General features: G+C 54.0%; 3 protein-coding genes across 3 annotated transcripts; 1 reads left to right on the top strand and 2 right to left on the bottom strand.

Annotated features, from left to right (window-relative positions):
* Positions 1–2,397: 2,397 nt before the first annotated feature.
* CCOS01_02555 (uncharacterized protein) lies at positions 2,398–2,784 on the bottom strand (the record flags this gene model as incomplete). Its single annotated transcript, XM_060450743.1, has 2 exons — positions 2,398–2,576; positions 2,643–2,784. 2 exons carry the CDS (start codon positions 2,782–2,784, stop codon positions 2,398–2,400), a joined length of 321 nt encoding a protein of 106 aa, XP_060319393.1.
* Positions 2,785–6,712: 3,928 nt separating this feature from the next.
* On the top strand, positions 6,713–8,746 carry CCOS01_02554 (WD domain-containing protein; the record flags this gene model as incomplete). The annotated part of the gene is made up of 5 exons (XM_060450742.1): positions 6,713–6,845; positions 6,899–6,980; positions 7,048–7,939; positions 7,997–8,464; positions 8,519–8,746. The coding sequence occupies 5 exons, from the start codon at positions 6,713–6,715 to the stop codon at positions 8,744–8,746; spliced, it is 1,803 nt and encodes a 600-aa protein (XP_060319392.1).
* Positions 8,747–9,106: 360 nt separating this feature from the next.
* CCOS01_02553 (uncharacterized protein) lies at positions 9,107–10,069 on the bottom strand (the record flags this gene model as incomplete). Its single annotated transcript, XM_060450741.1, has 2 exons — positions 9,107–9,608; positions 9,672–10,069. 2 exons carry the CDS (start codon positions 10,067–10,069, stop codon positions 9,107–9,109), a joined length of 900 nt encoding a protein of 299 aa, XP_060319391.1.
* Positions 10,070–13,021: the final 2,952 nt, after the last annotated feature.

The following is a 13,021-nucleotide window of genomic DNA, read 5'->3' as shown; positions in this document are numbered from 1 at the left end:
GTTGCCGAGGGTCGCGGCCGGGATAACTCGGTGGGGTCTGAGATCATCGAATGTTTAATAGAAATCCTGGGGCCATAAGAAGGTGGGCAGATGCGCCTTACCTCCGGTTTAATGGGCCTGGCTTCCGAGCGACGGGGACACAGCCAGGGGCGGGATCGGCAGCGACTGCTTTCAGTTCGGTAAGAGCTTCCACTAGAGGACTTGGGCAAGGATATTGCTGTGAAGTTTGTAGCAGACTGCAACCTGGGCTTGTCCGACGTTTGCAAGGCCGGCGGTCGAATGACAAAGTGCCGGCACCGAGAGACTGAGCCAACGTCGACAGCCAACGGCTTATACTCTGAAGATGGCGGATGTTGGTCGAACGGCGAAGCTCAGAGAAAAAGGGGACCAGAACACTAAGGTTTAAGTTGTCAAGGTTGTCAACGCTTCTATCGAGGTCCCTCAACACTGGCACGTACCCGATCTTAGGGTCTGGGGGTAATGCCCAGCTGAGATGACAATCGAACACAAAAACGGCGTCAAGATGGCAAGGGTTGCTGTAACTCAAGGCCGAACGAGCTCTCGACGAAGGGGTAGCAGATATCCCTGGGCGGGATGAGCCCTTCTTTTAACTGTATCTAACTCATCTCCAGTCAAGGGTGGGCAACTGCGAAACTCGGAAGAGTCGGTGTACGCAAGCCCATTGTGCCCATGAAGACTCGTCCGAGGTAATGTCCCAGTGGGCAGTTCGTCACTTGGAAAATCGCATGATCCAGCGGGATGGGCTTTTCCAGGACCCGCGTTGACCAGTTTTTGACGTTGGACTTTTGGCTCAAATTAGGTGGAAAGGCCAGGGAGCCCACTGGCGCAACAATCCATTGGCGAATCAGAAGCAGCCGACTCGTATTCGGTTTCCTGTCAAGTCATCTACTAATGTCCCGCCGCTGTGGTTGGGGCGGTGGTCTGATTTGATGATACTTGCGCCTCAAGATCTGGATGCTTTGGCAGGTTGGTTAGTGCCATCTCTATGCGTGTGCCATCTGTTTGTTTCACATGCAAAGACAGCCAACCAGTGCAGCATACCTAGAAGCTACTGAGGGTCCATTCCTTGGTGCATGTGAGGTAGTAGTGGCGAAACCCAGCCTATCAATCTGAATGCCGTTGTAGGGTAATTCTGCATCATCGACATTGCCAATTAGTGATTTCGGGGCCCAGCTAGCCTGGTGTAATTTTGTGTCATCGGCAGCAGGGTCTCCCGAAATATGTAGATCCATCCATCATATTCTAAGCAGGATCAAGCGGGCATGCCTGACAATTGCGAAAGCGCTGGCAGGCGTGATGAAAGCGATACCAGTGTTGATAAAGGAATTGACGACGCGCTCGGGGCAGATCGTTGGTGCCGCTTTCTCGGGATCCGAACAGAGCGCAAGACTGCGAAGGTTTCCTTTGGGTGTGTTGCAGTACAGAAGAATTTTCGATGATGCGATAAGCTCTCAAAACTGGTCTAGTAGACATTGGATGTTGGCACGGGGAACAGCTTGTTGTAAGGTCACTCTTACGCGGGTTCCGATCATCGCACCCTTGCTGCGAATGGTACACTACGGTCACGAAGAGTGTCTCGAACGTCTGCAAAATGACGGTTGAACGGTACACCGAAGCGTGTCTGTCGAAGGTGGGCCATTGAGCACCGGCGCTTCGGCGGAGTGACTGGGGTCGTACTCTATGTCTATCCTGTCGAGAGTCAGCTCGATGAGCCTCCAACTGGAAGTATATCAGCAGTGCTTTCCTCTCAGCCTTGATACAGTGAAGCGTCGAGGGAAGAATTAACATTTCGTCGATCTCTATATCCTGATGAGCGAACGGAACGCCTGGCGTATAATTGTTAGACCGCTTATGCTGTGGTAAATGGAAATACGCCAACAGGAGAAGATTCAGGACGGCCAGCGGTACTACAGGCCCGTCTGGAAGGTTCATCGCTCGGTGAACCGTCTTGACCGAGTCTCACCGCGGACCCATCAGGGCTGCTTACCTCAGCCAGGTACCTTCTCCGCTCAATCGGCTTGGGCTTTCTAATTCTACCCGAACTCACCTTACCCTTCCGATATTCAAACCCCAACGCTAAGGCACCCAGAACCGCCGCCTTGTTTGTCCCGGGACCGCCAGCTGATGTTGGGGGGCACCTCATTATGCGGCCATCGCCAACCGCGCTTCGCACCCCTCCTTGTTGACCCTCTTGCCTCAGCCACTCTCCTGAGCGGTCTGGATCTTCACTCCGAAAGAGGGTGCACACCCGCCGACAGCTAATGGACCTGTCCGGAACACATTGTAGTCGTGGCATGTCAACCGGGGATTTAAAAGATTGATGCAGATTAACGAAATAGGGTGACTGGTTCCAACCATGCCAAAGTAGCCAGGAACTTAAGGCAGCCTGTTGTGCCTGCTTCGCTTGGTCTGCCGATTGATATGGTAGTCAAGAAGACACAGTATTGAGTTGCTCGAAAACAAATCCCCCTCCCTCCAGCTCATCGAGATCCACCGTGTGTTTTCTGTCTGTTGATAACTTTCAGACACGGCGACATAATAAGAGGCGTCTTCATCTGCAGACCCAAGCCGCTGTTGTCAGCTTCCGCAGCTTTGTGGTGTGGCCTGATATGGTCGCTGACAATGTCTACGGATAGTGTGTTGCACTTTGATCAATCTGGTCATATTCCTGTCGATAGGGTGGTTTTGCGCGCGTACTAGCAATAAGCAGAATATGTACAAGAGAGGAAGAAGGAATGAAATCGAAGCGAAAAAAGAAATCATCGTCAAGAGAGGGTGTGGAATGGGGCAAGACCTGTGCTACCACCACAGCTCCAACAAAGTCCCCCAGAGTTTTGTGTGTGGACTGCACAGTAGTGTGCGCTCATGAATGCCTGGTACCACCGTAATCGCGCTAATAATGGCATTGCATGGCGCATGCATGCGACAACGGGAATGCCTCCATGACATTGTGTTGGCGATGCCGAGACGCGGGGGGGGGGGGGGGGTCGCTGAAGGTCCTGCCAATTGTACGTGGGTCTATACCGATGGAATAAGTCTTTGCCTTTTCTCATCTTCGGCATCCTCTTCCTCTCGTATGTACATGTCAGGAGAAGTTAGAACCTGACGACATCTAAAGGCTAGCGAGCCCGACGGGTATGGAACGTTTCGGCAGCTTCCATGGATGGTAAAGAGTAGGATGGCACGATAGGATGGGCCACAGCACAGGCCAAGGGCCATGATCCTTGGTGTGTGTGACACGGCGGGTGGATGGACGAAGAACGCAACATGCTTGGTCGCCCTCCCAACCTTATTGCCTGCGGGGGGCTTCATCACTCATTATTTCCGCGCCGCGCCCCAACTATGAGATGAGAGGAAAGTGTGCTCTCCGGGCGGTTTATGTTGGTCAAGGTATCTTCGATGAGCGGCTACAACTACCCATACGGTGTGGCTACGAGCTGAGATCACCTAGGTGAGATGTCGTCTTCTCACCTTGGCCCACCCAAGAATTGTCATATCCCGAAGCGGCAATTAATGTTTACTCTGACAGGAACCTATCTGTATTCTGGTGCGGGTTTACCACCTTTTACCACTCGTATATACGAAAACTGCGTTACCATCTACATTACTGTACAGATAACCCTCCTCAAGGAAGTTAGGAAGGTATGTAGGAGAGAACAGGGAGGCTTCAAGCACACGCGCAGGCGCTAGGCCGTTAATAAGTTAGCAAGGTTGACGCAGGTTCTCCCGGTTCTCAGACGTCGTCAAACTCTCCCTCGTTTCCATCTTTGCTCTGCGGATACCAGACCAGACGATCCACCACGGACACAACCCTCTCACTCACAGTCATCACACCCACACGCCTCTCGTCCTGTATACTACTCCGTGCTATACTGTACGCAAGTAAGTACGGCACGGATACTTCCATTTCGTGCCTCGACCCCCCTTTCACTCAGGTTCCCTCCTCTGTCTCTCCTGTTTCTCTCTCTCTCTCTGTTACCTAGTTATTTTCCTCTCACGCACACACCCCTTTCGCTAAACCCTTGCCGTGCCTCGCTCCTCAGCAGCCGCCCTCAAAGCTAAGAAACCCGTCACGTCTTCCAATGGAACATTCTGCATCTGCACCCGCACCCGCAACCACAACCCATGGCCCACCCATCCACAGTTCACAGCTTCACCCCCTCAAACCCTGTACCACGCACGCGTTATCCACACCTCTTCCACCCCTCCCCCCGTGCGGCTTGCCCTGGCCCAGTGGGTGCTTGGATGCTTGTGCTCTGGTGCTTTGGTGGGTGCCTCACTGCCATGCCAGTTGTGGGTGCCACCTCGTCGGCCGCATCTCCGTGTTGCGCATCTCCATGCGGCAGCGCTGCATCTCACGATAACTCCCCAAACTGCCTTCTTCTGCAATACCCAACCCTACCGTCACACCTTAGCCACCTGCTTGCCTGCCCGCACTTTTACCCCCCCCCCCCCCCCCCCCCCCCCCCCCCCCTCCCCCCCCCCCCCCCCCCCCTCCCCCCCCTCCCCCCCCCCCCAACCCCCCCCCCCCCCCCCCCCCCTTCCCCCCCCCCTCCCCCCCCCCCCTTTTTCCCCCCCCCCCCCCCCCAAATCCACTCTGTTACTTCTGATGATCCTCCTAGAGTTGGCCTTCCTTCTGGCGGCTACCGCCCATAATAATTATATGCAGGCGAACCCCCATTTCCGCACAACATCTTTTGTCTCGATGTCACATTAATTCAAGAGCGTGCCGGTAACAAATACACTCGCTGTAGTACGTGGCTATGAATGGACGTGTTTTTTGTTGGTTGCCGCCAGGGTTGTGACATCCGTCCGCAGCGGCGTACGTGCGAATAAACAGCACTTGCAGTCCGAAGGTTTTGGGGCCGCGAGCTTGCACGGAGCTCTGCCGATGTTTGGGAAAACGGTCGAGCGGGTTCTCCTTGCCGGACAGAATCTGCTTCGTACTCCTGTCACGATCCAAAATGCTTCTTCACTTGTGGAACAGAGTAAAGTTCCCGATGCCCATGCTAGAAAGCGACGCTTCGGATTCTGGAATCAACCAGCTAGATATATCAAGCCTGTCGACTGTGGTGTTTAGTAAACATTGCGATATATTCACGTCCAGGACTACCATGATGATATCGTTCGTCCCGCTCAATCACACGGGGCTTGACTTCTTGTCAGACCACCGCAGTTGACTCTGGCGATGCTGTGGACTCTTAGCTGTAGTAGAAATCAGGCTTCATCGGTAACGTAGGCAATCGCGTGGTACGCCAGGTAGATAAGCAAGAAATTCACAAAGCGCGAAATTGACCGAATGTACCTTACTGAGTAGCAGGTCTTCCACGGATATAACATCAGTGTAAGCATCTGCGAGCCAATGGACACAGAGGCAGGAAATGCCACACCAAGATTTTGAAATGAACCAACTCGGGGATTTATATCAAGTTGTTGCTTACCTACCAGGTTGGGCGATGCAGGTAACCAGTCAAGAAGGCGGGAGCAACATCGAGGCTGGTGAGAACGGGACCTGAAGGTTTGCGAGACTGAGGTACCTAGGTACGCACGAGGTACGGAGTGCGGGCTGCACCTATACCCCATCGCCCCACTAGTAACACGCCCCCGCTCCGAGAGCTAGCGTCAACACTAAGGTCCCCCTGCCCTACTGAACCGATTCAGTCGCCGCCGCCTACAAGTAGGTACCCACGTACCAAGTCCCAAGCCTGGGCAGATTGAAACCACCCACACCCGCTGGGAGCAGGCGCCACATGGAAAGGGACCCACCTTTGGAGCCAGCTCGCCAGAAAATAAAAAGATACACTACAAAGGAATAGAAACGCACAGACCTGGACTCCATCTCTGTAGCGATGTCCCGGTCGATACCTGACGCTACATGACTGTCGCCCGTAATGCCTGCTCCATACCCGTCAACGCTCGCTTGCGGTCCCCTAGTGCCGTACCGCTGTATCTTGAGCATGTATCGCAACTGACCCAGCTACCTCCCGGTCGTCTACCTTAGCTTGGCGTGCACCTGGATCCAGGGGGGGCGGCACAGAGCAGTTCACCTCTGATGGGGTACCCACCTTTGGATCAAATCCCCAGGCGGCTCCCATCCGTCTTCTTTTTTCGCCTGTGCACCTTACACCTTGCGCCGTCTCCTCTCGTTCCACTCGCCAGCCTCTTCTGGACGGGTCTCTTTCTCTCCTTCCACCTGCCTTGCCTAACCCGAACTTTTCTTCCCCTTCCTCTCTTTTCCCCCATCTCCGCCGTGACAGACTCGACACGCGCGCCGCGCACATAACATCATCAATCGCGAGCACAACGCCTTCCCATCTCATCATCTCCTTACGCCAACCGAAATCCATCCGCGTCGCGCAGCACCCATCTGCGTTTTCCTGACTGGACGGCTCTGCCGCTGTCAACGCAACCACCCTAGACCTTACCTAAGGCAAATCGCGCCTTGTGCCTCAGTGCATCCAGCCGATTGAAGGGGGGCCCATAGCCGCAACAGCTAAATTTTCCGAGCCACGACAACCTCAAGACCAAACCCGACGCATCTTTTCCATCATCGACACTCGATTTTCAGCTTCCCACGGTTATATTTCCCCTGATAAACACCGTCACTTCATCTCTCTCAACACCACGTACCCCACCGGCGCGAATTGTTTGGTTCCGACCTTGAATACTCTTGTCGACTCCAACCGCAACCATGTCCATGTACCCGCATCGCGCCATGGGCGCGGTGCCCCCCAATAACTCGGCCCGGCTCAATGAGCTCCTCGACCAAATCAGATCCGAGTTCGACACCCAGATGCGCCAGACGGAGGGCTACGAACACCAGAGTAAGACAGTTGCGGTTGACACCTATCGTCAGTCACGCTAACGAAATCTCCAGTCCAGGCTCAAGTTCAGGAGATGCAGCTTGTTAGAGAAAAGGTGTACGCCATGGAGCAAGCGCAGATGAACCTCAAGCAAAAGTATGTCGATGTCAATGATTGCGAGCCGAGTCCCTTCACAAGAAGCTAACAGCGAGCTTTTGAACAGGTATGAAGAGGAAATTGCCATGCTCCGCCGCCAGCTTGAGGGAGCTCGTGGAAACGCGCCCCCAAGCATCGGCGGTCCTCCTCCTCACGCGGGCCCGTCGCAACAGCCCCCTTCCATCACCCCCGGCACCGGTCTCTTCAACGGTATCATGACCGGTGGTGGCCAGGGCCAGCTGGCCCCTCCTCCGCCCCCTCCTCCCCCTCAGGACCAGCAAATGGGCCCGCAGCATCAGATGGCCCAGGGACCTCCGGGTCTGCCTGTCCCGCCTCCGCCGCCGCCTCAGTCGCAGCAGCCTTTCCAGCAATACCCCCCGGGTCCCGGTGGGCCCGTATCTAATGGGCTCGGCTCCCAGCCCCCCCAGACCACCGCATCACCGGGTCCGGGCAGACGTGGAATTGGAAGACCACCTGCAGCTGTCGGTCCGGCTACACCCCAGATCAACACTCCCATTCCTTTCCCGGGCGCCACCCAGTCGCCTCAAGTCAGCCATCCTACTCCCGACCACGCGCGGATGGGGGGCCCCCACGCTCCGCCGGTGGGAAACGCCCTTGGCGATCTTGACCCTGATCGCCTGCCGCCTCACTCAAAGAAATCGGGTCACGACTGGTTCGTCATCTTTAACCAACACGTGCCTCGCATGTTGGATGTCGATCTTGTCCACACTCTCGCACACGAGAGTGTAGTCTGCTGCGTGCGCTTCAGCCACGACGGCAAGTACGTAGCCACCGGCTGCAACCGCTCTGCTCAGATTTACGATGTTCAGTCTGGCGAGAAGCTCTGTGTCCTTCAGGATGACACTGTGGATATCACTGGTGATCTGTACATTCGCAGCGTTTGCTTCAGTCCCGATGGCAAGTACCTCGCTACCGGTGCTGAGGACAAGTTGATTAGAGTAAGTTTTGACCGAAAAGGCATTTTGGCATGGGCTCAGCTGACTCTTCTTTCTTAGGTTTGGGACATTCAGTCCAGAACGATTCGCAACACCTTCTCCGGCCACGAGCAAGACATCTACTCTCTCGACTTTGCCCGCGATGGTCGCACGATTGCCTCTGGCAGTGGAGATAGAACCGTCCGTCTCTGGGATATCGAGCAGGGTACCAACACTCTCACCTTGACTATTGAGGACGGTGTCACAACTGTTGCCATTTCTCCCGACACCAAGTATGTCGCCGCTGGTTCTCTCGATAAGAGCGTCCGCGTTTGGGACATCCACCAGGGATACCTGCTCGAGCGTCTTGAAGGTCCCGATGGCCACAAGGACAGCGTCTACAGTGTTGCCTTCTCTCCTAATGGCAGAGACCTCGTCAGTGGCAGTTTGGATAAGACGATCAAGATGTGGGAGCTCAGCACCCCTCGCGGCTTGCCCAATCCCGGACCCAAGGGGGGCCGTTGCGTCAAGACTTTCGAGGGTCACAGGGTAAGTGATTTATACACCTGCAAAATTCATAAACAGATTCGCTAATGTACTCAGGACTTCGTTCTCTCTGTCGCGCTTACGCCCGATGCCGCTTGGGTCATGTCTGGTTCCAAGGACCGTGGAGTGCAGTTCTGGGACCCCCGCACTGGCGCTACGCAGTTGATGCTTCAGGGCCACAAGAACTCGGTCATTTCAGTTGCTCCTAGCCCAACAGGCGGCTACTTCGCCACCGGCTCTGGTGATATGCGGGCGCGTATCTGGTCCTACCGAAGCGTCCAGTAGAAAAATGTCGCTCGGCCATGGACCGGATACCTGTACGTGGGATAAAGTTGATGTTTCTTGGCGAAGGCTTGTTTAGTGGCCAGAGATGTATACCAAACAGCGGGTGTCGAAGAGAAGAGGTTGAGTTGCTCTGTTACTAGGGAGGGTTTCGTTTGCGGTGGAACAGGTTGTCCCTGTCTATGTCTTGGAATATTCTCAAAGAGAGACGCACAGGCCGGTATGGGGCGTACAGGCAGGGACACGTCGGAATCTCGTAGCAAATAGCCGTCGCTAATGAAAGATTTGAAGCTTTACATGACTCCTGTCTCTATATTATGTATCGTTTGGTGTTGTTGGGGAATCTTTGTTACGTGAATGTCTCTACATGAGGGAACTGAATAAATCGGAAAAGTCATCCGTCTTTTTTGCCTTTTTCTTCTTCTTTACTGGCTTTTCCTCCTTTGCTGGCTTGCTAGATTTAGTCTCAAGAGGAGGCACATTCGCCAACTTACGTTTCTTTTGAGGGATGGCGGGTGATGTTTCATCGATATTTCGTGATGATGATGGGTGGTGATCTAAAGGTTTCGCGGCAAGCTTGAGTTGGTCCCGAGAGATGGCTACTCCGAGACCCTTTGAATCGGATTGTTGTTGCTGCTGCTGGTGATGCCTCTCATCTGCCACGGCGACTGCAGCAGCACTTTTGTTTGCTGAAGATGATAAAGAGGTAGTAGTGACATTGCCTGCTGGTATGGCCTTTTCCCGAGGAGCAGGAGCAGGAGTAGGAGCCAGGAGTGTGACGGCTGAGTTGATGCGTGCTAGGAGACCTAGGAGGACCAGGCCTAGGGCGGCGTGTTGGTTGTCTGCTGCTAGTTGTGTAAAGGCTCTGTAGTCCTCGGGTCAATATCGGTAATAGGTACATATCAATAAAGGAAAGGTAAGGACTCACGAGAAGGACGACGGGATGGTGGATTCTAGCAGCATCCGCACCCTAGCAGCGACATCTTCGTCTAGCGCATTCTGACGACGTTCAGCGCTGCCGGTGGGCTTACCCCCAGCAGCTGCGGCAGACTTCTTCGAGGAGGACGAAGAAGAGGACTTTGACTTGAAGCTGAGGGCGCGCCGGTGACGGGCCTGGGCTTCGAGGGCGTCGTGCAGGCGGCGGACGGCGCGGCGGAGGAGGTCAAAGGCGGACCACCAGCGGGCTACGCGGTGCTGGTTCTTGTTGCGGTGGTTGAAGCTGTCGAGGATGGCGAGGACGGGGACGAGTGTTGCGATTGGGGTTGTTTCTCCGTTGGGTGTTGTTTGCGCTGCTGTTGCGGCGGTTGTGGTTGTGGTTGTCTTCATGTCATGAGATTTGCTTTTTTCGTTTTGTTTTTTTTTTCCTTTGGCGCGCTAGTAATTATGACCCTCTGAGAAAAATGGAGTAGCTAAAGCGAATTGACTTTCTAGAGTGTGAGGCGTGGAAGGCTGCTGTCAGATGTGATGCTCGCGAATCTAAAAGTCTGATACTACAGGTACTCTTGGTTGTGGTTGGTAAGGTGAGAGTGCAAGTGGTGTACGAGATATGATAGGGGGACCGTGCACTTTCAAAAAAAAAAAAAAAAAAAAAAAGAAGCAACGACGGACCGGATGTTGATCGATTTGGTTCGGATCGGAGCGTGGTTAGTCTCAAGTAACGTACCTGGCGAAGGTTAATTACATCTTCTTAGGAAACAGTATGTACCGATCATCATGAGGCCTCAAATTTGCCCTCCATATCATTCTCTATCCTTCTTTGTATCATTTCCTCGTCCTCTTCAGAGAGGGGCACACGTCTAGACAGAGGAGGCTTGAGGCGCATGCTACGTGGGACAGGACCAGCGGCCGGCGCAGATGAGAGTCAGTCAACGTACGCTATCGCGTGTACTAATCCCTAGAGACATCTATCCTGTAACGTAGGGCAAGGTCTCGAGCAACGGTGATCTCGTGGAATAGCGAGAGGGAACAAAGAAAAGGCAACAGAGTCTGTGCATCGCAAATTCGTCCGAGGCCCTGGGGGTGTAACACCATCTATGTGGTTGAGCTGCTTTTCTGGGACAGGCCTGGTCATGAGATACTCGAAGGTTGCGAGGTTTTTTCGGATGACGGGGAAAGCTGAAGGCATGTGACATGAGGCTCGAGCATCTGGGGTACTGCGGTAGTGTAAAAGATTGAGAGGCTCGGCGGCAGATGATTAGTTGCAAGGATTCTTGCTTTTGACTTTTGGGAAAAGTCTAGGTTGCGAAGTCGACTACATAGAACCGTACTAGACTAGCTACTTGGCGGGGTGGTGATGGCATCATTTACATCTGAACCTCCATGCATCAACCTGTCTCAGGAAGGCATTTGGATGACATGTCATGTGGTCCTTTTTTTTTGGGGGGGGGGGGGGGGGGGGTCAAAAAGGGGGGGGGGTAAAAGGGGAGGGAAGAGAAGGGAGGGGGGGAGGCGGGGGGGGGGGGGGGGGGGGGGGGTTGGGTTGGGGTGGGGGGGGGGGGGGGTGGGGGGGGGGGGGGGGAGTATGCAAATAGCGGTGAGTAACAAGGTAAGGTAAGATGAGATAGGATGCGGAGAGATCTGGGCGGGGGACTCGGGCGGTTATCTTGAAGGGACGGATGGAATCTATCAATATCCGAGGTCTTCAGCCCGGCGGCCGCTGAATATCGAGTGAGAGTCACCTTATAATTATGGATGTGATAGTTGGAATAGGAATTGTCCAATCTCCTTAGCTAAGAAAATGTCCGTCAGCCGTTTGATGATGAGACTCCACAATCGTCCCGTAAGTAGGCAAAACATGTGGAGGCAAGGAATAAAAAGAAAGAAAAGCAGAGACAATGGCAGATGATGTCGAAAGACTTGCAGGACGACATTACGTACTGCAGACGTCTGGCACCTATTACCTCGTACCTTACCTTGGGTAGTCAGTACCGTGATACCTTGGGACGGTATGGTTAAAAGAGAGGCGCAGAGAAGAGAAGCAGGCTGACCGGCGCAGCAAGCCGGGAGGGTCGAGGGGTTGTGCTACCCAGGTGGTAGTGGAGAGTGCGGAGCCAGGGTTGGTTCAAGTTTGAAAGTTTGCAGGTTCTGGCCGCTGCAAAGGCCCTGCAACAGGCCCTGCCACTTGCAGGCGACGTGCAGCAGGAGCGCCGTTCCATTCTCTGCCATTGTCCAACCAGAGACGCCGGCGCGATAAGCCGACCAACTTTTGACGATGCAGACGGCGTCATGAGAATCAAAGGTTGTGACGTCCAGCTGACTTTGCTTTACTTTCTCCTGTGAGCCCCTCTGTCGCCCATATCTCCCCTGCGTTTCCCTGTTGGTGATTAGGCAGTTGCCAGTTGATGCCTCAAAATCACTCCCGCTTCTCGGCAGAGGAACCCCTTTCGATCCTCTCTTTCTGCTCCCGCACCGAGCCATCTCTCGACTGCTATTCGTCGTCGTAGTCTCGGGTTGCCTTCTCGGATTCCGTTAATGCATGTCATGACATATCTGCAGATATGGCCGGCGATAGCCAGCCTGCCCCCCAGGACCCCAACCCAACCTTACCTAAGAATTAGAAAGTTACCTGTGTCAGTATGTTCGATTCCAAGATGCCAAAGTCCTGGCTACACTCACTACTGACCTACCTGGGATAAGGCACCTGGACACCTTGGGGGCGTTAACGGTTTACCTCTTCATCAGAACCTTTTGAAAGGTAAGAGAGAGTGGAAAGAGGCAAAAGAAGCATTGGCCTTTTCTGACCTGAGGATCGTGGTGGTCCCTCTCATGTATCTTACCTTGTACCTTACCTTACTGAGTACTCGATTGAGAAGTTGAGAAGGAGGGTTCCTTCCTTGGCTTTTCAACATTAACAGGCCAACTTTACCTTCGTCCTCCTTCCAATTTTTTCTCCAGCTTTCCTCCCGCCAAACTTCTTACTTACTCGTGAACCACGGCAAACTACCTAGTACACATACGGCCACAAATAGTGTGCCGAGTATGCCAACACCCATCCATTCGACTCTTGGGTCTTCTTGTCTTGAACAACCCAAGTTCAAAGTTCTTCCTAACGCCACGACGTAACAATCACTGCCCGTTATCTCTGTCGTTCCGCCCTCCTATCCACTTGGACGTGGAGACTGGAGCCAGACAGGATAGAAAAAACCCAGTCGGACCTCAGCAGACACTTGCGACAAGACCCAACCTGCGCTTCCGACAACCCACTTGCACTAGCAACCCATCTCATCTCCCGCAACGACTCCACTTGGGGCCGGCCTTAGTAGGGGTGCCTTGGTTTTG

This window comes from Colletotrichum costaricense (assembly GCF_030867565.1).
Source record: "Colletotrichum costaricense strain IMI 309622 chromosome Unknown Scaffold_2.1, whole genome shotgun sequence".
Lineage (NCBI taxonomy): Eukaryota > Fungi > Ascomycota > Sordariomycetes > Glomerellales > Glomerellaceae > Colletotrichum > Colletotrichum costaricense.
Note: the sequence above shows the minus strand (reverse complement) of the source record. Positions and strands in the feature narration are given on the sequence as shown.